The sequence below is a fragment of the Argiope bruennichi genome, chromosome 10 (assembly GCF_947563725.1).
Source record: "Argiope bruennichi chromosome 10, qqArgBrue1.1, whole genome shotgun sequence".
Lineage (NCBI taxonomy): Eukaryota > Metazoa > Arthropoda > Arachnida > Araneae > Araneidae > Argiope > Argiope bruennichi.
In genome coordinates, this window is record NC_079160.1 from 97305485 (window position 1) to 97330914 (window position 25430).

At 30.8% G+C, this 25430-nt stretch overlaps 1 protein-coding gene across 1 annotated transcript in view; it reads right to left on the minus strand.

Moving 5' to 3' along the window:
* LOC129989090 (cilia- and flagella-associated protein 53-like) overlaps positions 1 to 21575 on the minus strand; it is an 89621-nt gene extending 68046 nt beyond the window's left edge. Inside the window, exons 1-3 of the mRNA XM_056097414.1 lie at positions 21443 to 21575; positions 16113 to 16208; positions 7595 to 7851 (exon numbers count right to left, since the gene is read on the minus strand). Of these exons, the coding sequence (XP_055953389.1) occupies positions 7595 to 7851; positions 16113 to 16190 (335 nt within the window). The 5' untranslated portion in view covers positions 16191 to 16208; positions 21443 to 21575. The remainder of the gene's footprint in view (positions 1 to 7594; positions 7852 to 16112; positions 16209 to 21442) is intronic.
* Positions 21576 to 25430: the final 3855 nt, after the last annotated feature.

Here is a 25430-nt window from a genome sequence, read left to right on the forward strand (position 1 = left end):
TTACGTCATTTTCATGCAAGGCATCTTCTGGGATAGCACATTTATTAGAGAGTATGTGAGGCCACCTCCCCCCGTTTTTAAACTTTAACAACAAATATTGCTAAAGATTATACAGAAAACCGCGCTTTAGTATAATTGAATTAAATGAAATCTTAATGAACCCAAATTATAACCAAATAATCTTCCAATAATTCAGAGACTTGTCCTATATATCAAGGAAGTCAGAAAATAATGATTTATACAACTAAGAAACTTCTATTTTTTGTCAAATAGAATTATGTAATATTCTTTAAAATTAAAACATTTTCCTTAGAAGAACATTTCGAATCTACAGAATTCTGAGTGTTAAATTCGAATTCAGTTACGTAACTCACAAAGGATGCGGAATGATTCATTATTCAATTTTTCTTCAGTTTTCATATCTAGATCAGAATCATGTTCATTAAGTTAAAAGCCAAAAAGTCACGTTAAATCAAACTAATTTGGGGGCACTACCGTGCCCCCACCAAGTTGTTCAAAAACAAGCGGCACGGCCGTTCCATCCTTTTTTCGAAGCTGTTTAGGCCATTTTCGACCCGCTATAACTTCGTTGTGGATAAAACTAGAAGCCTAAATTTTCAATAACCACGCAGGCATTATATAAACACTGTATATTTCAAATTTCATTAAATTTGAACCAGTAGTTTAAGAATTATAACTAGTCAAAGTTTGTGAATTTTGTCACTGACTGACCGATCATCAAAACTCTAAGGCACTTGTAGCAGACATAGAAGCTTCAAAATTAGAATACAATTAATGCTTAGTGTATAAATCAAGTAAAATCTAAAATATGCGTGTAATAATGGACGGATAGATAAATTTCTCGACGTTTCGAGCATTATCCATTTTGTCGGCAAATTCGTCGCCAGGTCGCCAAATGGTCGCCAAGTTTGTCATCAAGTTCTGGGATCACTGCCTCGGCATCCGACAGCATCCAATACAGATTACTGTAAAACGGTCTTTCATATGATGACACTATTCTCTCTGGGAAAAACTAATTAAATCTCAAAATTACAGGTTTATAACAATATCTAATTTGAAATAATTCAATTTGAATCTGTGGAAACTGCAAACGCAATGGGTGACTTTCAGAGAATCAATCTGGTAGAAAAAGAGCAAATTGATCTTCAAAGTATGATCGCAAAACTAAATGCCGATCAAAAAAGAGTCTTCGATATGATCACAAATAAAATAGACACAACTGATAATAACGCTGACGTTTTACGCTGTTTTGTGAGTGAAACTGGTGGCACTGGTAAGAGCTTTTTAATAAAAACTCTGAAAGTTTGGGTTAAGACGTATTTAAACAAAAACGTGACAGTTAGTGCTCCAACAGGAATAGCTGCATTCAATGTGAATGGATTGACTATACATAGACTATTGCAGCTGCATGTAGAACACAAGCAAACCGAAGTACAAGTCACACATTAAGTACACACATTAAGAAAATATACATTACATTTAATAAAGAACATGTTTACGAGCTTAGTCCGGTCAAAACTAAATTTGAAATTATTAATAGCGCTCATGTTAATTGCGAACAGTTTCCCATATGTATAGCCTATGCTACAATTATATACAAAAGTCAGGGCCTAAGTCTAAATAATGCACTGATGGATATTGGTTCTGCAGTATTCACATCCGGTCAACCTTACATGGCACTTTCGAGAGTTATAAGTCTGGACGGCTTACATCTAATAAATGTCGACTTTGGAAGTATTAAAGTGCAGGAATCCTCAATTTGTGAATATAACAGACTAAGAAGCATTTACCGTCCAGACGTTAAAAATTGTAACATCAAAGCTTACGAGAAAAACCCATAGAGACAGGGAGTGGGCTTTGAGAAAAACTGTAGCTGAAGCTCAAGAAGTAGTACCGGAAAAGAAAAAGAGGAAGACTACATACAAAAATAAGAAAAGGATTATCTACAAAAAGAAATGAGATGCCATCAAAAACATAACTTGTAAAAAAACCAAGTCTCGCAACTCAGTTCTTCTGTCGCAAAAAGTTGTGAGATCCATGTAATACCAAGTCGGTCAATTTATTCAGTCCCTACTTAAGGGTCCTTCTGTCTTAAGTTATTACTTAATTAGCTAACCAAACAACATCTTAAAGTGACCATATATCAATATTAAAAATCTTTTATGGTTTAAATAAATAGATTGACTTGGCAATCGCACTAAACAATCTAATTTAATATTATATGCTAATACTAGCCGCCTTTGGCGACCAGCCGGTTCGCCAATCTTAATGTTCGTTAAAATTTTAATAATTAAATATTTTATGCAATTCCAACTTTAATAGATTCTTCAGCAAAATATTTTAAAACTTCAAATTTTGATAGTCATATAATTCACTCATAATATTATAAAGGCCTTCAGTCATAACGTGATATGTATCTCTCTCATTTTCTGTTACCCCTCGTAGAATTTAAGCTTTAAATTAAAGTGTAAATGATTCATCTGCAATTAATATAATAATATTTTTTACTGAAACAAAGCATTTTTTTTAATAATATGATTACTGATAATACTGAGGACGCAATTACTGAGCGTTTAAACTTTATGGGCACTAAAGAATATCTTTCTTAATTTATGTAATATCTCAAGAATTTGTCAACAAAATTTTCGCAGATTCATCATGAACAGATCGATTAATGAACAATATTTCATTTCAAATGCATTAAACACTAAGAAAATAAAATGAATCGTTTAAAATAATCGGTCTAAAACAGGTTTTAAAAAACTACTTAAAAAACGATGTACTTAAAACTATAAGCATATACAAAAAATATATAACTAACATAAATACAATTTAATTACAAAAGCATGCAACTAACCTAAAAATAATTTAAATCATTGAAAACAGGTTTTAAAAAAACTACTTAAAAAACGATGTGCTTAAAACTATAAGCATATACAAAAAATATATAACTAACATAAATACAATTTAATTACAAAAGCATGCAACTAACCTAAAAATAATTTAAATCATTGAAAACAGGTTTAAAAAAACTACTTAAAAAACGATGTACTTAAAACTATAAGCATATACAAAAAATATATAACTAACATAAATACAATTTACTTACAAAAGCATGTAACTCACCTAAAAATAATTTAAATCGTCTGTTGAAAGTGGTTGTCATGACAACAATCAGAACAATGCGCATGCGTGAATTTTCTTCGGAAACTTCTTTTTCCTTTCCAGCTGTGTTGCCATAGAAACCGGCGCACAGCTGTTTACACGTTTATGTTTATCTATTCAGATTTTATAATATCTAATCAGAGTAACGGTGAATATCAGTGTGTTCGTGTTCGTCAATAAATGTTAATTTTTTTAATAACATGATTAACGAAAACAGAGTCACTGAGCATTTAAACCTTATGGGAACTAAAAAATATCTTTCTTAATTTATGTAATATCTCAAGAATTTGTCGACCAACCGGTTCGCCAATCTTAATGCTCGTTAAAATTTTTATATTTAAATATTTTATGCAATTCCTACTTTAATAGCTTCTTCATCAAAATATTTTAAAACTTCAAATTTTGATAGTCATATAAGTCACTTATAATATTACAAAGGCCTTCAGTCATAACGTAATATGTATCTCTCTCATTTTCTGTTAGCACCCGTAGAATTTATGTTTTAAATTAAAGTGGGAAGAATTAATCTGCAATTAATATAATATTTTTTACTGAAACAAAGATTTTTTTTATAATCTGATTAATGAAAATAGAGTCACTCAGCGTTTAAACTTTATGGACACTAAAGAATATCCTTTTCAATTTACGTATTATCTCAAGAATTTGTCAACAAAATTTTCTTAGATTCATCATGAGCAGATCGATTCATTAACAATGTTTACTTTTAAATGCATCAAACACTAAGAAAATGAAACGAATCGTTTAAAATAGACGGTTTAAAACAGGTTTTAAAAAAACTACTTAAAAAACGATGCACTTAAAACTATAAGCATATACAAAAAATATATAACTAACATAAATACATTTTAATTACAAAAACATGCAATGAACCTAAAAAAAATTTAAATCCAGTCCGCATCGGTTGATAATAATTCGTCAACACAATGCGGAATTCAGAACACACAGCGCATGCGTGAATTTTCAACGCCAGTTACGTAACGCAAATACGTGATTTTTTTTTCTACGCCAGTTGGGGTAACGCTATGCGGATTAGAAATTTTTAATTTCCTTTATTCTGTTTTATTTTTATTCAAAAGTTCTTCAGAATGAATCTGAAGGATCGATTCATTAACAATGTTTAATTTTAAATGCATCAAACATTAAGAAAATAAACAGAATCGTTTGAAATAATCCGCCGAAAAATACTAACCCTAGCCTCATTACTGTTGGGAGAAAAAAAACCCGGAAGCCTTACTCATTTGGCGGTGGCGAAAATGGAAGATTTTTTTGGCGGAAAAGTTGGCGGTGGGGAAAATGGAAGATTTTTTTGGCGGGAAAGTTAGTTTTTAATTAATAATTAAAATTCTAATTAAAATTTCAAAAAAAGGGACCCCAGGTGCACATTCCCGACCTCTAAGGTATACATGTACCAAATTTGATAGCTGTATGTCAAATGACCTGGCCTGTAGAGCGCCAACACACACACACACACACACACACATTGAGCTTTATTATAAGTATAGATAATCTAATTTAATGTAAAGATACATTGTGTTTTCATGCGATGGCCAAGTCTATCTATTTATTTAAACCATAAATGATTTTTATTGTTGATATGGTCACTATAAGATGTCGTTAGGTTAGCTAATTACGTAATAACTTAAGACAGAAGGACCCTTAAGTAGGGACTGAATAAATTGACCGACTTGGTATTACATGGATCTCACAACTTTTTAACATAGTAGAACTAACTGACTTGCGAGACTTGGTTTTTTTTACAAGTTATGTTTTTGATGGCATAATAATATTCAACATCCTTTATGAAAGTGTAGATAATTTGGTGCCGAAATTTTGCTGTTTAAATAAAGAACTATGCGGTGTCAACAGCAATTAAAGAACTACAGTTCTTACACCAATTTAAGATAAACTACGCAGGCATTCTTACGTTAAAAGAATTCTGAATACTTTAAACAAAACCAGGGTAGTGGTTTTCCTATAACTTTTTCACATATTCTCTAATAAGGATGAATTTTAAATACACTTTTTCCTAACCAACAGAAATCAAAATTTGACACAAAGCTGCAATTTAGTGTGAAAATCACATACTAAAACTGATATATTTAAGTCATTGAATATCGCGTATCATTATATCATTGAGTATCATTTTGAGTATCGCGTTTATATGTTTCGAACGTACAGACCGACAGACGATCAACCCTTTATTGGCTTTACTGGCACAAAATTTGATAGATATCTAAACGATAGATGTTAAATCAATGCACCATATTTCATTCATCAAACTCGCTTGATTTTGTAGTTATCCTTCCAACTTATATAAGAACAACGGAACAGACAGATTTCCTCTCAACAGTTTTTGCTCAAAATTTGATTTAAAACATCTACAAATTTGATATAAAGACCAAATACCAAATTTTATCCATCTAGTTCAAAGAGGTTTTGAATTATCTTTATCAGTAACAAATGGACAGACTGACATTTTCTGAAAATATGTTTTTTGAACTCAAGAGGTCTAAAACGTGGAGATTTGTCAAAATTTCAAGATAGAATTTTTTAAACATTACAATACCTTCTGTGTACTTTGCATAAAATGATTTATTTGTTAGCATGTAGTTGGAATGATTCTTCAATCAAATCGACGACCTAATGACTACAACAAAGCAAACGGTGAATTCAAAAGGACTGAAATATATATATATATATATATATATATATATATATATATATATATATATATATATATATATATATATATATATATATATATATATATATATATATATATATATATATATATATATATATATATATATATATATAATTCTGCTTTTCTGCTTACAAATGGGCAAAACATTCAACAATATTTAAGAAAAAAAAATTAAAAAAAAATAAAAGCAGTCAAGATGCTTCTTAAATCTACTTTCAGCTTTGATATTGCAAAATCTGAGAATCTTGAAAATAGAATGAAAAAATACAACCATTTTGAGTTAAAAAATAAGAGATTTTCCAGAATTATCCAGCAATTTTATGTCATTGAATCTGGTAAAAAATCGATGAACTATGTAAAAGGAATCAGCAAAATTAACTAATCAAGAAATTAATTAGTGAAAGCGTCTCACATTGAAGGTGAATCGCTAAAAGTTCATTAATTAAGCAATAATTAAGGGCTATTCAATATTCAGAGCTCTTAAATGCTTACCAGACTCAATGAGGCTTTTAATGTCTTCGATAGGATAGAACTAAGTGTTTACTCTAATAATGTCCTAGCAGCTAATAAACCTAATTTATAAACTACTGAAGATAGACACGTTTTTATATTTAAAAATTGTTTTAAATGATGTAAAGAATTATACTTTAAATTCAATAAGTGTGCTGCTAAAAAAATTATAAAATCATTTTTTTTGTAAACTATCCTATCAATCATATTTAGTAAAATATTTTTGACACACTAATATTTTAAGTAAAAATAAAATCAACTTTTCTGCAAAGATTGCCTTTTAGATTTTCATTTTAGTAAAACAGAAATGTGGCCCAGTTGTATCTGGAAGTTTTCCGGCGGAATAACTATCTCATCCTCATGGATACGAGATTCATCAGTTCAGAAAAACAATGGGAATGGTTTCACAATTTCGTTAAAGAATGTGAAGTAAATAACCAATTATTTGAGTAAGTCAATCAATTAAAAATTTACTAAAGCAGGCTATTGACATCGCGTTGGTGGGGGTTACGGTGGCCTGATGGTAATGTCTCGGCTCGTGAGCCGTGGGGTTTCAAGTTCGGGACCCGATTCCACCGAAGAGCCGTCGTGTAAGGGGGTCTGTTGCCCCTTAATTCCGTCAGAGCCAAACGTCCTCCCCCTGGCGTGATGTGGAAAGAGGGCTGTCAGCTCAATCACGTGTAGATGTACGAATGTTCAATAAATTAGTCCAAATCATTTGTATGACGCTTTGTGTACATTTCATTGTTGATATTCGACAATAAGATCGATCTGTGTCACGAATATTAGCGTTTTATATATATAAATGTGATGATCCGGAAGATTTTAAAGAAGTTGAAGAGTTTCTGGAGAAGTTGATTGATGGTCTCCAATAAATCCTTTTGATTACCAAGAGGATTTTTTATATTCTAGAATATTCTTAGCAGACAGCATTGACATATGCATGGTTTGGGCCAGAACAGAATGACATTCTACTCATCCCTTTTTTGAGCACTGGAGCTATTATTGAATTTCTAACACAGGTAATATCTTGGTAATCCAAAGTCGCTTTTACCAATAGAAGCTGTCACATTTCTTTATCACGTCTTTGACTTATTGATATGACTAATTACACTGGTCAAATGGAAACACCCATGCAACTCTGATATGATTCAAAATACACTCTGACCTCACCTGCTTCTACGCTTCTCCAATTCTTCATCCATCTTAGCAGTCACCTTGTCCACCTCCCACTGTACCCTGCTGTAGAGACCCTTCTTGTCCGCGGCGCACTCCCATCGGTTGCGGAAGAGGTCCCGATGGTGGTTAGCGGCATAATCCTGTATGCCCTTCAAGAAGTCCTGCCGTACCCAGTAGTCCCGGATCATCTGGGCGTCCTTTTCTGCTTTGGTGAGATGCACGCCTTTCCCCTTTTGAGTGGCACGAGCAGCCTGGAAGAATAAAGGTCTCGTTGAGGATAATGTCAATCAATAACTATTTTGATTACTACTATTCGGAATATTGGCCATCAATATAGTCATTACGGAATATTGGTCATCAATATAGTTGTTGTTGTTACTAATGGCACTTGTCATAGGTAAGCCCGCTGACTAAGTCAGCGATTTAAGCCGAGTTTGTGCAGTAGCTTCTGAGGGTAAAGGTCCCTGAGCAGCCGAGGTCAGAAGCCCGACTTCTAGCTCATATGAAGATGACACTCACACACTCGCTTGCACAACACTTTTTTACAGGAGGGTTCTTTCACATACACCTCACAGATAGAATACAAGGTAGAGAACAACCATGCCCAAATCAGGACTCGAACCCGGGACGCCCGATCAAGTGGAAGACACGCTACCCCAAAGTTAGGACGCTGGCATCAACATGGTTATTATGGAATACTGGTCATTAACACAGTTATTAAGAAATACAGGTCATGAACATAGTAATTTCGGAATACTGGTCATCAACATAGTTATTAAGGAATACTGGTCATTAGTACAGTTATTAAGAAATACTGGTCATGAACATAGTTATTTCGGAATACTGGTCATCAACATAGTTATTTCGGAATACTGGTCATTAACACAGTTATTAAGAAATACTGGTCATGAACATAGTTATTAAGGAATACTGGTCATTAGCACAGTTATTAAGAAATACTGGTCGTTAACATAGTTATTTCGGAATACTGGTCATCAACATAGTTATTAAGGAACACTGGTCATTAGCACAGTTATTAATAAATACTGGTCATGAACATAGTAATTTCGGAATACTGGTCATCAACATAGTTATTAAGGAATACTGGTCATTAACATAGTTATTAAGGAATAGTGATCATCAACATAATTATTAAGGAATACTGGTCATCAACATAGTTATTAAGAAATACTGGTCATCAACAAAGTTATTAAGGAAAACTGGTCATCAACATAGTTATTAAGGTATACTGGTCGTTAACATAATTATTAAGGAATACTGGTCATGAGCATAATAATTTCGGAATACTAGTCATCAACATAGTTATTAAGGAATACTGGTCATTAACACAGTTATTAAGAAATGCTGGTCATGAACATATTTCGGAATAATGGTCATCAAAATAGTTATTAAGGAATACTGGTCATTAACACAGTTATTAAGAAATACTGGTCATCAACATAGTTATTAAAGGAATACTGGTCATCAACATAGTTATTAAGGTATACTGGTCATTATCATAGTTATTAAGAAATACTGGTCATTAACACAGTTATTAAGAAATACTGGTCCTCAACATAGTTATTACGGAATACTGGTCATCAATATAAATCTTCGACTTTTTTGGGACATTTCGCCCATCAGTCAACAAGCTATGCATGATCTAAGAAAAAAAGTGTTTTTGCTTGTGCAATCGACTAATGTAGCATGCCGCATCGTTCATATTCTGCTTCCTAAACACCAGTAATTATCTCCACGAAACTTTCTTATTATATTTTTAATGAAAGTATTATCTCCCCCCGTCGCTTTCCTACCTACATAAATATTGGAGACCTTGAAAAAGGCTGTGGAAGCCATGAGTGCTTAGAATTTTTTTTTCCTTCAGAGTTCACACATGAGCATTTCGTGATTCATGATATAGAGATAAAAAAGCGATTATGCATTTTGAACCTCTTTTTGGTGGCTGATTTAAATTCAATTTGACATCTTTAATAGCAGGATCATATGCAAAATTTAATTTATTTAAGTCACTGATTATTTGAATTGCCACATTTACATTCACGCGGAAATACAAGCCGATAGGCCCTTAGGCGATTTTCATTCAAAAGAATCGATAAGAATCAATACTTTAGATGATTTTAAACATTTTCAATAATTCAAATCATTGCATTTTTGAATAATCATGTTTACACGCACGGGAATGCACAGACACACAGGCAGTCAACTCTTCAGTAGATTTAATTTCAAATTTGATATATATCTATATTTTAGACGTTAATTCTATGTACAAAATCCTATCCAGCTTATTCTCTCGGCGTCGTAGTTATCTTGTTAAGTAATATTGACACAGCAGGACAGACGGACTTCTGAATTGATTTTTCTCCAATTTTTAGAGAAATCTACAAATTTGGTGTAAAGACCACATACCAAACTTCATCCATTTAGTTCAAAACATTTTTGAGATATCTTCGTCACCAAAAGACAGACAGACTGACATACTCTAAAAATGTGTTTTTCAAATTCAGGGAACTTTCTAAAACTGGAAAATCGTCAAAATCTCGAGCTTGAATTTTTTGACAATTATTATATTCTCTCTATTCTAGATATAAGAGAAAGTGAAAATATGACACTATCAAGTTCTAACTTTTCTTATGCAAGTTCAGTATCGAAATTTCTAATTAAAACTCTTTCTGGCTGCAATGGATAAATTTTGATTTATCTCTCATCTTCCAACAGTTCATTTACTTTCCTCCTGGCATTTAATAATAAATCGAAAGTACCCAAAGTAAGGACTAAAGTATCCTTATTAATGGAAAGCAAACAATAAGAAGATATCCTAATCATTGGCCAGCAACTTTGTTCACGGAAAACTAAACAAACTGTACACAATGAATCAAAATAAGAATGGAGTATATTTTTAAATTAGCAGTGCTCGCATGGTGCTGCGTGAGGTTAATGAATGCCGGGATAATCAACAAATCCACAATAACATGCGTTTTTAAATATATGTGAAAACAAAATCAAAACAAAAAATAGTATTGATTTTTGTACTTTTAATTTTAACCGAGACAATGATATCGCGTGTTGAGCTGCAGTGGATACAATGATCTTTGAAAATGAAGATACAGAAAAAGAAATGCCATCAAAAACATAACTTGTAAAAAAAATCAAGTCTCGCAACTCAGTTCTTCTATCGTAAAAAGTTGTGAGATCCATGTAATACCAAGTCAGTCAATTTATTCAGTCCCTACTTAAGGGTCCTTCTGTCTTAAGTTATTACATAATTAGCTAACCTAACAACATCTTATAGTGACCATATCAATATTAAAAATCTTTTATGGTTTAAATAAATAGAGTGACTTGGCCCTCACATGAAAACACAATGTATCTTTACATTAAATTAGATTACATTAACATATTATATTAAATTAGATTGTTTAGTGCGATTGCCAAGTCAATCTATTTCTTTAAACCATAAAAGATTTTTAATATTGATATGGTCACTATAAGATGTTGTTAGGTTAGCTAATTATGTAATAACTTAAGACAGAAGGACCCTTAAGTAGGGACTGAATAAATTGACTGACTTGGTATTACATGGATCTCACAACTTTTTACGATAGAAGAACTGAGTTGCGAGACTTGATTTTTTTTACAAGTTATGTTTTTGATGGCATCTCATTTCTTTTTGTAGATAGTCCTTTTCTTATTTTTGTATGCAGTCTTCCTCTTTTTCTTTTCCGGTACTACTTCTTGAGCTTCAGCTACGGTTTTTCTCAATATAATAGCGCCATCATAAGAAAAACCGTTTTACAGTAATCTATATTGGATGCTGTCGGATGCCGAGCCAGTGATTCCAAACTTGGCGACCATTTGGCGATTTGGCGACGAATTTGCAGACAAAATGGATAATGCTCGAAACTTCGAGAAATTTATCGCTCCGTCCATTATTAAACGCATATTTTAGTTTTTCCTTGATTTATACACTAAACACTAATTGTATTCTAAATTTGAAGCTTCTATGTCTGCTAGAAGTGCCTTAGAGTTTTGATGATCGGTCAGTCAGTCAGTCAGTCAATCAGTGACAAAATTCACAAACTTTGACTAGTTATAATTCTTAAACTACTGGTTCAAATTTAATGAAATTAGAAATATGCCGTGTTTATATAATGCCTGCTTGGTTACTGAAAATTCAGGCTTCTAGTTTTATCCACAACGAAGTTATAGAAGATCGAAAATAGCCTGAACTGCTTCGAGAAAAGGATGGTACGGCCGTGCCGCTTGTTTTTGCTCGACTTGGCGGGGGCACTGCCGTGCCCCCAGATTAGAGTTTTCTATAAATGATGCTGTATGAATTTCAATTGTGTAAAAAGTAATTTTTCATGATTCCTGTATTTTAATTTTCATTTGGTTTCTTGTCTAATCAACAAAAAGGTAAGATATTCCCCCTCTCCTGCCCCGCAGATGCATGAAGAGAATATCTCATATTCTTTTTCATTTCAAGACACGTAGGGAAAATAATTTAAAAAATCATTAATAAACATTTCGAGCGTCCTTTTTTTAATTGGGAGGGGGGGGATTTTGAGTTATTATCTTAAAAAAATGACAAAAATAGTATAAATAGAATGTCGAATGCTGGAATTTCAGCTTCAATATTTATTGAAAAAGTGCCTATTTTTGCAAAAGGTGTCAATTTTTTAAAAACTTTTTCAAAATTTAGGGAATTAAGTCAGAAGTGCAAGACTAGAGCGAAAATTGTTTGTTCTCTTTAATAGCAAACTGATTTTTTTTTCCCCTACAATTATTAGAAGCGATACATAGAAAAGCGAAAAATAGCTTAAGATATTAAACCAAAAAATTTCTACCGAGACTTTTTAAATGAGCGCTTCGATGATCATTACGTTGTCATCACGACCACCAGTGTGTGAAATTTCACAGCTATAACTACGATAAATTCATCTAAATATTGCAACGACAAAAGCAATGCAAATAATTGTTACTTTCTCTTATATGAAGTATAGAGAAAATATTGCAATAATCAAAACGAGATTTTGACGGATCTCTACATTTTAGACATAACTGAGTTCTATCTGTGACAGAGATAACTGAGAAACGTTTTGAACTAGATGGATGAAATCTGGTACATAGTTGTTTTTTTTTTTTTTTTGCATCAAATTTGTACATCGCTATCAAAGTTTTACCAAAATCCATTTAGAGAGAGTTTATCTGTATCAGTGTCCGAATAGCACGATAATTACAAAATTAAAAGATCTTGATGGATGAAATTTGATACACAGATTTAAAATCTAAAGAGTAAATAATTTTCAAATTTGAAATCATCTGTCGAGGGGCTCCACGTTTCAGATCTCCTTTAGTACGAAAAACAAATTTTTGGGAAATGTCTGACTGTCCATCTATCCGTCTATCTGTGACAAAGGTAACTCAAAAACACTTTGAGCTAGACGGATGAAATTTAGTATGTAGTCCTTACATCAAATTTGTAGATTTTGTTTTATCAAATCTGTTACGAAGCTTGTTTGAAATATATTTAATAATATAAAATTGAATAAAATATTAGAAATTCTGTATTTGATTTTTGTGATTGCAAAGTTGTCTGTCAAATTTAACATTCAGTAAGCTAGAAATAACGCATTTTCGATATGAATTCGATTTCCGGGCCCTATTCTTAAATGCCAAGAACGAATCGCCAAATAATTGCCAAGAATTACACGACGCTATGAAGATTCGATAAACGTGCTAAATTCATGCTAAAGATCAACATTTCGTAACTATTGTTTGCTATGGTCATGCAAGACCTTATTCAAAGTCTAGAATGAGGTAGAGGAAAATTACAGAATTATTAGAATAGTATGCGAGAAATTTTGGAGGAGACCACTTCTGCTTGTCTTTTTAAAATTACAGGAGAAATTTCTTATGATTTATGGAATGAATTATGTTTTACTGCTTCCAATGACATCATTAAATCTACAGGAAATAAAATATTGCTAGCATTACTGGTGAATGTAAACATTTTGTTCAATTAAAATTTTTAAAAATAACGCCGAGGAACCAAATAATTCTTTTTTTCCTTCTAAATATGCTATTTTATTTCATTCCACAGCATATTGATTACTAAAAATAAAGACTAGAATCTTTTGAGGAGTTATAAATAAGATTAATCAGATTTAAAACATTTATTTCTAATGAACGATAATATATAAAAACAGATAACAACTGGATAGAGAAAAGTTCTAACTTTTATTCTGTTCGCTGAAACAAGAGTCGCATTTGTTATGCGACACACGTTGAATCGGAAATCCATTTCTTTCAACACAAAAAATTATCGGTTCCTGTTTATTGAACTCGCTGCAGTAAGAATCCGATCCTGCAGATCTTGAAGAAGAATAGGTATAGGTTTTAAACACACGCCATACTATTGGTTTTGAAATTCGAAACTTTCTGTTTCCTGTTCTAGCGGATTTCTAATGGTTAAATTTGAAAATATTACAGATATACTCAGTATTTTCATTTGACATATGAAGACGACCAGTATTTTATGTTTTTCATATGCAGCCATCTGCTAGGAATAACTTTTAGCAGCTGCAAATCTATTTGTGACATACCGCCTCTTGCGTTGAACTTACAACGCAATTCAAGCTGCAGTAAAAACAAAACAAACTACAGAGCCGATATACCGGGTTTGTTCGAATACAAAACTTTGGACTTGCTTCCATTCAATGTTATATCGTTTGTGTCTCTATCTGTTGTTGCTCGTGGGATATAAATATTTTAAATTTGCACCTTCTTTTCGAATAACCATGTATATTTATTTCATTTACACATTATTATCGCATCCAAAATTTATTTACTACGTATAATGACATGCCACATAACTTTTCCCGCTTTGTCAATTCGAAGTGCTACTCATTGCAGTAATTCTTTCGATGGGTATCTACGCTTTAATTTCATTGGTGCAGATTTCATTTGCTTTGAAAACTTATTCAGCTCTTCACCAAAAGCTTTTATCAGTAATACTATTTTGTTCTCCACTTGAAAGCTTTAAGGCTAATGTGGTAAAGAAATTTGGAAATCGGGGTGTGGTACCACCTCATGTGTCATTTCATTTGCTTTGAAAACTTATTCAGCACTTAACTTAAAGCTTTTTCCAATAATACTATTGTCTTCACCTCTTAGACAGTTTAAGACTTACGTTGTCTAGAAATTTGGAAATTGCGGTGCCACCTCATGTGTCATTCGAACTGAATTCATTTCAAATAATCGTTGAATAATATCAACATGGAACTTTAATTCAACAATTTAATATTTCATGAAGTATTATGATAAACACGTATGCGTTCTTAGAACAGTGCCATTTCATGATGGGAAAAAAACAATACGAAAAAGGAAATAAGCACGTGTGCAAAAGTAAGTGGCAAGAATTAATGTTTTATCGGCATGATATATTCATACATATTTCAATTTAATGAATTAAAATAGTTTCAAAAAGAGTTTAAAGTGCTTATATGGAATCAGGAAATCATTCGGTCGATATGATGCAATTAATTCTAATCATGAAAAAAATATATTGAGTTAGAAGAAAATACATTTCTGATGATATAAAAATGTTGAAAAAATTCCAATTCAATTTGTAAAGTAGATTTTATGATTTTCACTTGGTGACTGAATTTTGTACCATCAAATTCTAAATAGAAATAAATAATTAAGCATAAATAATTGCTAAATTTTCTCAGATAAATTAATAATATTAAGTAACAGAAAAAATAATTATTCTTTTTCACTAATGATAAAAGAAAATGTGTATGTGTGTTGACTCTCTACAGGGCAAACCATTTCATCTAAGAGCTTTCAAATTTGGGGCGGGTATACTATGGAGAGTGGGATTGAACACTTCGTAATATTTTTGTTGTTGTTGTTGTTGTTTTAAATTATTAAAAATCATGCAATATTTTGGCGTTTTTCCGCTACAACTTCCAGAAATATTGTTCAAAAATATTTTTTTGTACAGTTATAAATTTTAAAAAAATCTCTTTATTACATTGTTTAATTATTGTGAAATATTTTCTTGAATATCGACAGATTTTTAAAAGTGTTTTTCTTTTACATAATTTTTATTATTTTATTTTATTAGTGTAATGAAACATCGATTTTTCGTATTTTCAATGTTTCATCAAATAATATTAGTGACCTGGTTTTCTTCCGGTATTAGAAACCAATGAAGTTATTCGATTCATTAATTTATAAGGAAGATTTACAATAAATAGATAATAAAAAAGTTATAAGGTTGTTAAAATAATGCAATAACACATATATCGCAAATACTATGTTGAGGAAATTATTAACATCAAATTAAGTGTAAAAGATTTAATTGAAATGCAATAAAATCAATTTCTACAGTTGTTGATCAAAGGCAATTAGTTATTTTAATAAATGTCTTAAAATTTGATTATTGTAGTTCTTTGCTTGTCTAAATGAAAAGTTACCATATACTTACCCTGGCATGAATATAAGGCCCATATCCAGTAGCCTCGATGGTGAGAGGATTTGTCTGATTTTTCACCTTAAAAGACATGTTTCACATCAGCCAAACCTGAAAATAAAACGAAGAAAGAGACATTAATTTCGCCAAAATTGAATTGAAAAGAAAGATGAAGGAAATGTTTACTTTTAAAAATAAAGTAAACCCAAATTTTTAGGGAAATTAGGAAACGTCGTTACCGTAACGGACCCGCAAAATTTCAGGACGAGGACGCAAATGTATGAAAATACTTTAGTATTACATTTTTATTTACAGTAAATATATATAGTATTTATTTACAGTAAGTAATAAACAGTAATTAATTATTTACAATAAGTAATAATAGTACTTAATAAATAGTACATTTCTGCTCTTAAAATTTTCTAATTTTCTTTACAGAAGCAATAAATAAATAAGATAAAAAAAATGCAAACTTGAGCATTTGACGAATCTCCACGTCTTAGACCTACCTCAGATCGAAAAACACACCTTTGCAAAATGTATGTCTATCAGCGATAGAGATAACTCAAAAACGTTTTCAGCTAGACAGATGAAATTTGTTGTACGGTCTTTACATTAAATTTGAAGATTTCTATAAAATTTTGAGAAATATACTGAGGAAGTCTTTCCTTCCGGCTCTTTGAATATCACTTAACCCTTTAAAGGGCCATTTTTTCTAGTCATATTCTGTTAAAATATTTTTAGGCTTGAAATTGGAATAAGAAAAGGGATTCATTTAGCTTATTAGATAAATTTAATTTGATTAATTAATTAATTTTGTTAATTAATAATTAAGTAACAAATCAAGACACATCATTTTGTTTGAGATAAAGAACTGAAGCCTCTAAGTTTCTGACTTACTAAAAAAAATTTGTCAGAACTTATGTCAATCTACATAATTTCATACAAAGATTGATAAATTTGGTCAGAAACGTACTTCCCACGGCCCTAGAAAGGGTTAACAAGATAATTACAAAACAAAGAGAGCTAAATAGATACGATTCAGTAAGCAGATTTAACATTTAAAATGTAAACAACTAACAAATTTTGAGCCAAATAGAACTATGGGTTCATTATCTTTCGGTCAATGTTTACAGAAACATGTAAATGGGGTAGTTCAAAAACTCAATCACTTAAACATATCAAATTTGGTATGGAGTTTTGTGACGACAAATTAAGTTTTGTGTCAAATATTGGTTTCAATCGATAGAGAAAAACATGTCTAAAACACAAATTCGATTTTTTAATATTATTAACAGCATGCTCCGACAGGGAATCCTAGAGATTCCAAGTTCGGGGATATTCTCTGATGAAAGAAAGAAAGTGATTATTCGCCAAAAATCTCGCCAAAGATCGCGCAATAGATATAATAAAAGATATTAAATTCGCGCCAAAAGTTAATATATCGTAACTATTGTATGCCAGTGTCAATGAAGGTGTTCTCTGGCACGACAAGTTTATTAAAGGGTATGCAAAAAAGTTTCCGGATTTTCTCAAAACCAATCCCATTGGTTTTTTTCGAAGGAAAAAAATACCCTTTTTCATGAATAGATGAAGCAAAATTTAGGGCAAGTTTCTCTGCTTATCTTTTTAATGCCGATCACTTAGTGTTCACTTAATTAGAAACACCAGCAACGTGACTGACACGCTTTTTAAGGAACGTGAATGGATTAGTTAAATCCCCATTATCCACATCTTGGTCACTACTATATTTAATAGCATTATACAAAATATTTTTGTGCAGCTTTTGTTTTATTGCCACTTATTGGTTGATCTAGCCATATGAGTAATTTATATACAATTAATTATTATACACTTTTATAGTCTGATGCAACCAGCAAAAAAAAAAACAGCTGGAGTGATCTGCCCAAACCTTTCTCGCACAGTGTCTAATAAAGGTATTATACCATATAATGCAATGCATAGCATTGGCGTGCAGTAGTTACGAAATATTAACTTTTGGCGTGAATTACTCAATCTATGGTGTCATTCTTGGCTATCATTAGTTATTTGGCGATTAAGCCCTACCATGCGGTTAATGACGCCCAAAAATCAAATATGCATTTTAGATGCGTTTTTTCAATCCCTACTATTAGCTCACTCTCTCTCTCTCTCTCTCTCTCTCTCTATATATATATATATATATATATATATATATATATATATATATATATATATATATATATATATATATATAATATCTTGTTCAAATTTTCAATCGTTAATAAAATACTTTTTATTCACCCATTCAAGTTTAAATACATTTTTTTAAACTTGTAGTGTATGACACTTTATGTTAATACAGTTTTTTTTCAAATATTAATTAATTAATTAAATTTGTCCAGTAATTTCTATTTTGTCGCCAAAGACGCCAAACCCGTCGCCAAATGGTCACCAAGCTCTATTTTGCCACTTAAAATTGTAATTGACATATATATATACAGATAGATAGACAGTCAAACCTTCATTGAATTTGGTTTAAAATTTGATGTCTACGCTACAGATGTTAAATTCGTGTACCGAATCTTATCTATCTAGCTCTCTTCGTTTTTTAGTTATCGTGTTAAATTATATTCGAACAGCAGAACATAGAGACTTCCTCTGAGCGGATTTTACTCAACATTTGACAGAAATCTGCTAATTTGATGTAAAGACCGTATACCAAATTTCAAGCGTCTAGCTCAAAGCATTTTTGAGTTATCTTTGTCACAGAGAGACAAACAGATAGACATTTTCCAAAACTATGCTTTCGAGCTCCGTAAGGTCTAAAATGTGGAAATTCGTCCAAATCTCTGGCTCCAATTTTTTTTTTTTTTTTTTTTTTTTTTTTTACGATTACTACACTTTTTCTATCCTGAATATAAAAGAAATTGAAAAAAAAAAAAAACTTGGAGAGATTTAGTTGAAATTAAATACATACATACATATATATATATATATATATATATATATATATATATATATATATATATATATATATATATATATATATATATATATATATATATATATATATATATATATATTATCTTCAAACATTTTTTAATCAATTTATCGTAAATATTTAATCTGCCATAATGGCGAATAACTTATGTGTAAGATATCTGGATATATAAGACATTTCTAGTATTTCAGTGTACCTGCCTTACAACAAACTATAACAGGCTAATAACATATAAAATGAAAGTTTTTTCTTGTTTCATAAAATTATAAACAAAAATAATTTCGCATAATAATAAAAATTTGTGCAAACGATTTTAGCATAATTATTTAGTTTGACATGTTGTCAAGGGAGTTTTGAGTGTAATGTTATGGACTTTAAATTTTAATGGGAAATAAATACTTATTACTTTTATTAACTAGTAAAAGTGGTCTCCCCAAAACTTTCTCGCATGCCCTCTGATAAAGGTGTTATCCCACAAAACGCCTTACATGGCATTGGCGTACAATAGTAACGAAATATTAGTCTTTGATGTGAAGTTAGCACTTTTACTAAATCTATCTGGTGATCCTTGGCGAGATTTTTGGTTATTTATCCTAGGATGCCATTAATAGTATCCAAAAATCAATTTTTTTTAATTATTTTTAGACACGTTTTTTTTTTCAATAGATCGAAATGAAAATTTGACACAAAACTAGACTTGTAGTCAGAAAATCACATAACGAATTTGGGTACTTTTCCGTCAGCCGGGCGCAAACGTCGCCAATTGTGAACCAAACGCGAATTTGGCGGAATTTTACCTTATTTGGCGATTTTTCGCTTGCTCCCGGCTAACGGAAAAGTACCCGAATTTGATATATTTAAACCATTGCGTCATTATGTTTACCTGCTTCTGAAAGTACAGACGAATAGACAGTCAGTCCTTTATTGGATTTGGTTCAAAACTGTAAAAGTGTCAGGACTATTGATGTCAATTCCGTGTATCGAATTTAATCTATCTAGCTCTCTTCGATTTGTAGTTATTCTGTTAAATTTTATTCGAACAGCCGGATAGACAGACTTCCTTTGAGCAGATTTTATATTTTGATACTAATTTGGTATAAAGATCGTATACCAAATTTCAAATCTATAACTCAAAGCGTTTTTGAGTTATCTTTGTCACAGACAGACAAACATTTTTCAAACAAAAAAAAATTAATTTTTTTTTCGAACTCAGGGAATTCTAAAACATGGACATTCGTCAAAATCTCGAATACGAATTTCTGATGATTACTATATTTTCTCGATATATGTATACGAGAAAAAATTTTATGATTTTTACATAAGCAGTTAATGGCATAAATAACAGTAGTAGCAATCTCAACTAGATTTCAAGTACATGGTAAAAGTGAAGTTTAGTGTACCCCTTGCTCCGAAAAGGATGCCAAGCCGCCAATGAAGATGGCGGACAAAGTAAACAAACACTTCTGCGGAACACTTTTCTGTTCGTATTCACATTAAAAATAAAACTGCAGTATCTTATTAGTTGTAAAAAAAAAAAAACATTTTAATTGTAATAAAAAACAAAATTAAAATCTTTAATCGATATTTTTTAATTAATTTTAATTAACATTTTTCTTAAAATAGTTGTAGTTCATATGCAACTCAACCATTGTAAAAAGTAGTAAACAAAACAGCATCAGGGTTGCTAGAAGAGCGTTCCGTTGGGTTGCCATATTGGCGACAACACACTAATCTTCACTTTAACCAAGTACATTTCAAAACTTATAGTTGTGCAAACCAATAATAGCATTTCACATTTTTTTTCCGGTGTAGATATGGGTGTCTTTTCGATTGGCGACAAATTTCAGCGATGAAGCACTACTTCTGGTTACCATAATGTTATGTTTTCATTGATGTTACTGTTGGATTACTGACCGAAAATCCCTTTGGCGCCAAAAAAATAAAGAGGCACCCAATTGTTAGCTTTTACCTTTTTTTATATATACATGAAAAAAACGAGACAGTGAAATAGGTTTCTACTCATAGATTTAAGTAAAAGCTAACAAAATAATGTAATATAAAATACCTTTGATAAATATCGCTAAATAATTCCTTACAATATTATTTTTAAATATTCGTTATAATATTTATATATCATATCATTTTGTAGCGCCAAAACACTATGCTATTTTGAATTTTCGATTAAATACTAAATATGAATATCAAATCTCTCAATTGAAAATTCACACTTACTCAAAAATAGAAACAAATTTTTATGCCGAAATTTGAATCTCTGAAAATAAATCTGTATATCAAGAAAACACATCAATTCAAAAGAATCTGCTTAAAAATCAATAAAAAAAGAACAAGGAAATAGCATTACCGAAATTTTGGAAAACAGCAGATTCCGACAGTAAAATCCGAAAGATTTTAGAAAGCGTATCTAAAAGGATACCCAGCGATTTCTAGCAGTTATTTTTGGGTCGGATATAAGAGAAATAAGCCTTGTCGTTACCATAGCAACCGCGGTTTGATATGAATGTGTGGAGCCAACACAAGAGAAAGAAGAAGAAAAAGCAGAAACTGAGAGATATTTGGCGCTTTATAATTTAATCCCCGTGTGATTTCGCAAAAGCAAATCCAGAGAAAATGTTCTTGAAAAGGGAAAGTTTTTTCTGGGTTCTAGATTTTTTTGAAAAAGTAATCCATTTAGCGTCGTTATGTGGACAATCAAGTTAATGCGAAAGTTATTGCGAAATTTCACAATGGCGTCTTTAGAGCTCTTTCAAAATTTTGGAGCAATTTTAAGATTTGCCTATTTTGAGATTAACTTTAAAAATATATGCATGTTATGATTAAATTTTGATAATAGAAGTTAAAGAACTAAGATTATAAGATGATAACGCTATAAATGTTAAAAATAACATCAATATTTAAAATATTAATTAATTTTACTATTAAAGCTATATAATCAACGATCTACCTTTGACAACCAACTTCTTTGTATAGATTCTTAATGTTTTAGGCAATGAAACGATTAATACGAAAGGTGTTTTCTTTTTTAATTGTATGCTATTTCATACGATTTTATGCTATTTCATACGATTTAAATTAAATTTAACGAATACCCACGATTCAGACGCCCCTGAGTTCGAAAAACACATTTTTAGAAAACGCCTATCTCTGACGAAGATACTCAAAAAGGCTTTGATCTAGATAGATGAAATTTGGTATACGGTCTTTGCACCAAATTTGCAAATTTCTATCAAATATTCAGCAAAATCTACTCAAGAAAGTCTGTATATCCGGCTGCTAAAATATAATTTAACACAATAACTACAAAAGAAAGAGAGCTGGATACATAAAATTCGATACAGAAAATTGACATCTATAGTGTAAACACCTACCAAATTTTGAGCCAAATTCAACAAGATATTGACTATCTATTGCTATGTATAGTTTTAGAAATATGCAAACGCGGTAAGTCAAAAACGCAGTGACTTATATATATCAGTTTTGGAATGTGATTTTGTAACTACAAGTGCAATTTTGTGTCAAATTTTTGTTACAATCAGTTGGAAATAAAACAAATTCGATTTTCGAATATTATTAACCGAATGCCAGGGATTAATCGGCAAATAACTGACCAAGTATCACACAATATATTCAGTAAAAATACTAAATTCACGCCAAACGAAAATATTTCGTAACTATCGCAAACTAAAGCTATGCAAGGTGTTCGGTAAATATCATAATCTAAATCTGTTAATAGACATTTAGCAAACGATTCCTTTTCAGCATTTTATAACCGCTAATATTTTTATTTCAGTTAAAATATTATTAAAAGGTAAAAGCAAACGATTTTTTCTTTGATAAATATATTTTGTTAATATTATTTCGTTTATTTTTTGTATAATAGCTGATGATCAATGGTAAACCTTTTGGAATCTGGCAGTGGTTTGTAATATATGCTGTTAAGTTGAAAGAATAAACAAGCCGATGGAATTTTAAAATGCTTGGAGTATTAATTTAGTTTTTAAGAATTTAATATGCTCTGCAAGCTATAATTTGCAGCTTAAGAAAACAGATAGTTTTCTAGAAAGCATGCAAAACAAGGCATTCTCTGGGATAACATCTTTATTAGAGAATATGAGAGAAAGTTTTGGGAGATTACTGCCTCTGTTTTTAAATATAGTTTTAACACTGACAAAGCAAGACACGCGATTGAATATTTTGTTGGATGAGTTTGAAAACAATAATGTTTCAGATTGAAACTAAAGTAAATTTAAAAGAAAATAATAGAAACAAAGAAAAAAAAATTGTACGGAAATGAAATTAATATTATGAAAATGGTAATTTTTCGAATTTAAAAATGGTGCAATGAAAGTCGTAGTGATTATCCATCTGGCGACGATTAAGCCTATTTTGGCGCTCGTTTAAACTTTGTTTGGCCTATTTCGATGATCTCAATTTCTTTTACATTTTCTTTTCTCTGACTGAATGGAGTGGCATGGCAAGCCTACAAATGAGAATTTCTAAAAAAATTTTGCAGCTGCATTAGTTAAGCGAGGCGTGCAGATGTAAAAATACTCAATGAAGCTGTCAATACATCGTATGACGCTTGGTTTACATTTTACTACTGCCATTCAACACTAAATAATACGATCGATTTCTGTGTTACATACGTTAGCAGTTAATATTACTTTTTAAAGTCCCAGTTCAACAAAATATGAAATTGAAAAAGATTATGACATCTCCTTGCTTAGTTTCAACTAAAAAAAAACGTAAAAACTCTAGATGCTTTTCATACTTATCTTTTTAATTATTTAATTCATACCAGATAATATGCCAGAGGGTTTCTTTTTTTTTTTTTTTTTTTTTTTCATCTTTTCTCCGTTAAGTAAATTATTATAAAAGAATTAATTATTTGTTAATATCAGCGAAATTAATAAGTTCATCGCAAACGATCGAAATATTTATTTATTTAATTGTTTCAGCTCTCATGCATTCTATGAAAATTATTTAGTAATCATTGAATGATAATATAAAATATAAAATTATAAATGGAATACAATTTTACTTTACTGAAAGTATTTTGTAAATATTGTCCACATAATTGTTTGCCTCATATCAATTGCAACTCAACTTCACATGGAATAATTCTACCCAGATTTGTTTTTGTAGATGTAACTACACTTTCAAAAAAATTTTATGTAAATATTCGCAATTAAAATGTTTCTCATATCATATCCATAAAAATTATTGAAGATTTTTTTACGATAATTTTAATTTTGATCTAAATGACGAAATTATTTCGTCAATTTAAAATTAGGAAAATTATTGTTTAAAATATAAAGATTTATTTATTTTTTGAAACCTATGGAATTTGATCTTTGTGACATTAATCCACATCTATCTATACTTATAATAAAGCTCAATGTGTGTGTGTGTGTGCGCGCGCTCTACAGGCCAGGTCATTTGACATACAGCTATCAAATTTGGTACATGTATACCTTAGAGGTCGGGAATGTGCACCTGGGGTCCCTTTTTTTGAAATTTTAATTAGAATTTTAATTATTAATTAAAAACTAACTTTTCCGCCAAAAAAATCTTCTATTTTCCCCACCGCCAACTTTTCCGCCAAAAAAATCTTCCATTTTCGCCACCGCCAAATGAGTAAGGCTTTCGTTTTTTTTTTTTCTCCCAACAGTAATGACGCTAGGGTTAGTATTTTTCAGCGGATTATTTCAAACGATTCTGTTTATTTTCTTAATGTTTGATGCATTTAAAATTAAACATTGTTAATTAATCGATCCTTCAGATTCATTCTGAAGTACTTTTGAATTAAAATAAAACAGAATAAAGGAAATTAAAAATTTCTAATCCGCATAGCGTTACCCCAACTGGCGTAGAAAAAAAATCACGTATTTGCGTTACGTAACTGGAGTTGAAAATTCACGCATGCGCTTTGTGTTCTAAATTCCGCATTGTGTTGACAAATTATTATCAACGGATGCGGACTGGATTTAAATTTTTTTTAGGTTCGTTGCATTCTTTTGTAATTAAAATGTATTTATGTTAGTTATATATTTTTTGTATATGCTTATAGTTTTAAATGCATCGTTTTTTAAGTAGTTTTTTTAAAACCTGTTTTAAACCGTCTATTTTAAACGATTCGTTTCATTTTCTTAGTGTTTGATGCATTTAAAAGTAAACATTGTTAATTAATCGATCTGCTCATGATGGTCTACGAAAATTTTGTTGACAAATTCTTGAGATAAGACGTAAATTGAAAAAGATATTCTTTAGTGCCCATAAAGTTTAAACGCTGAGTGACTCTATTTTCATTAATCAGATTATAAAAAAATTCT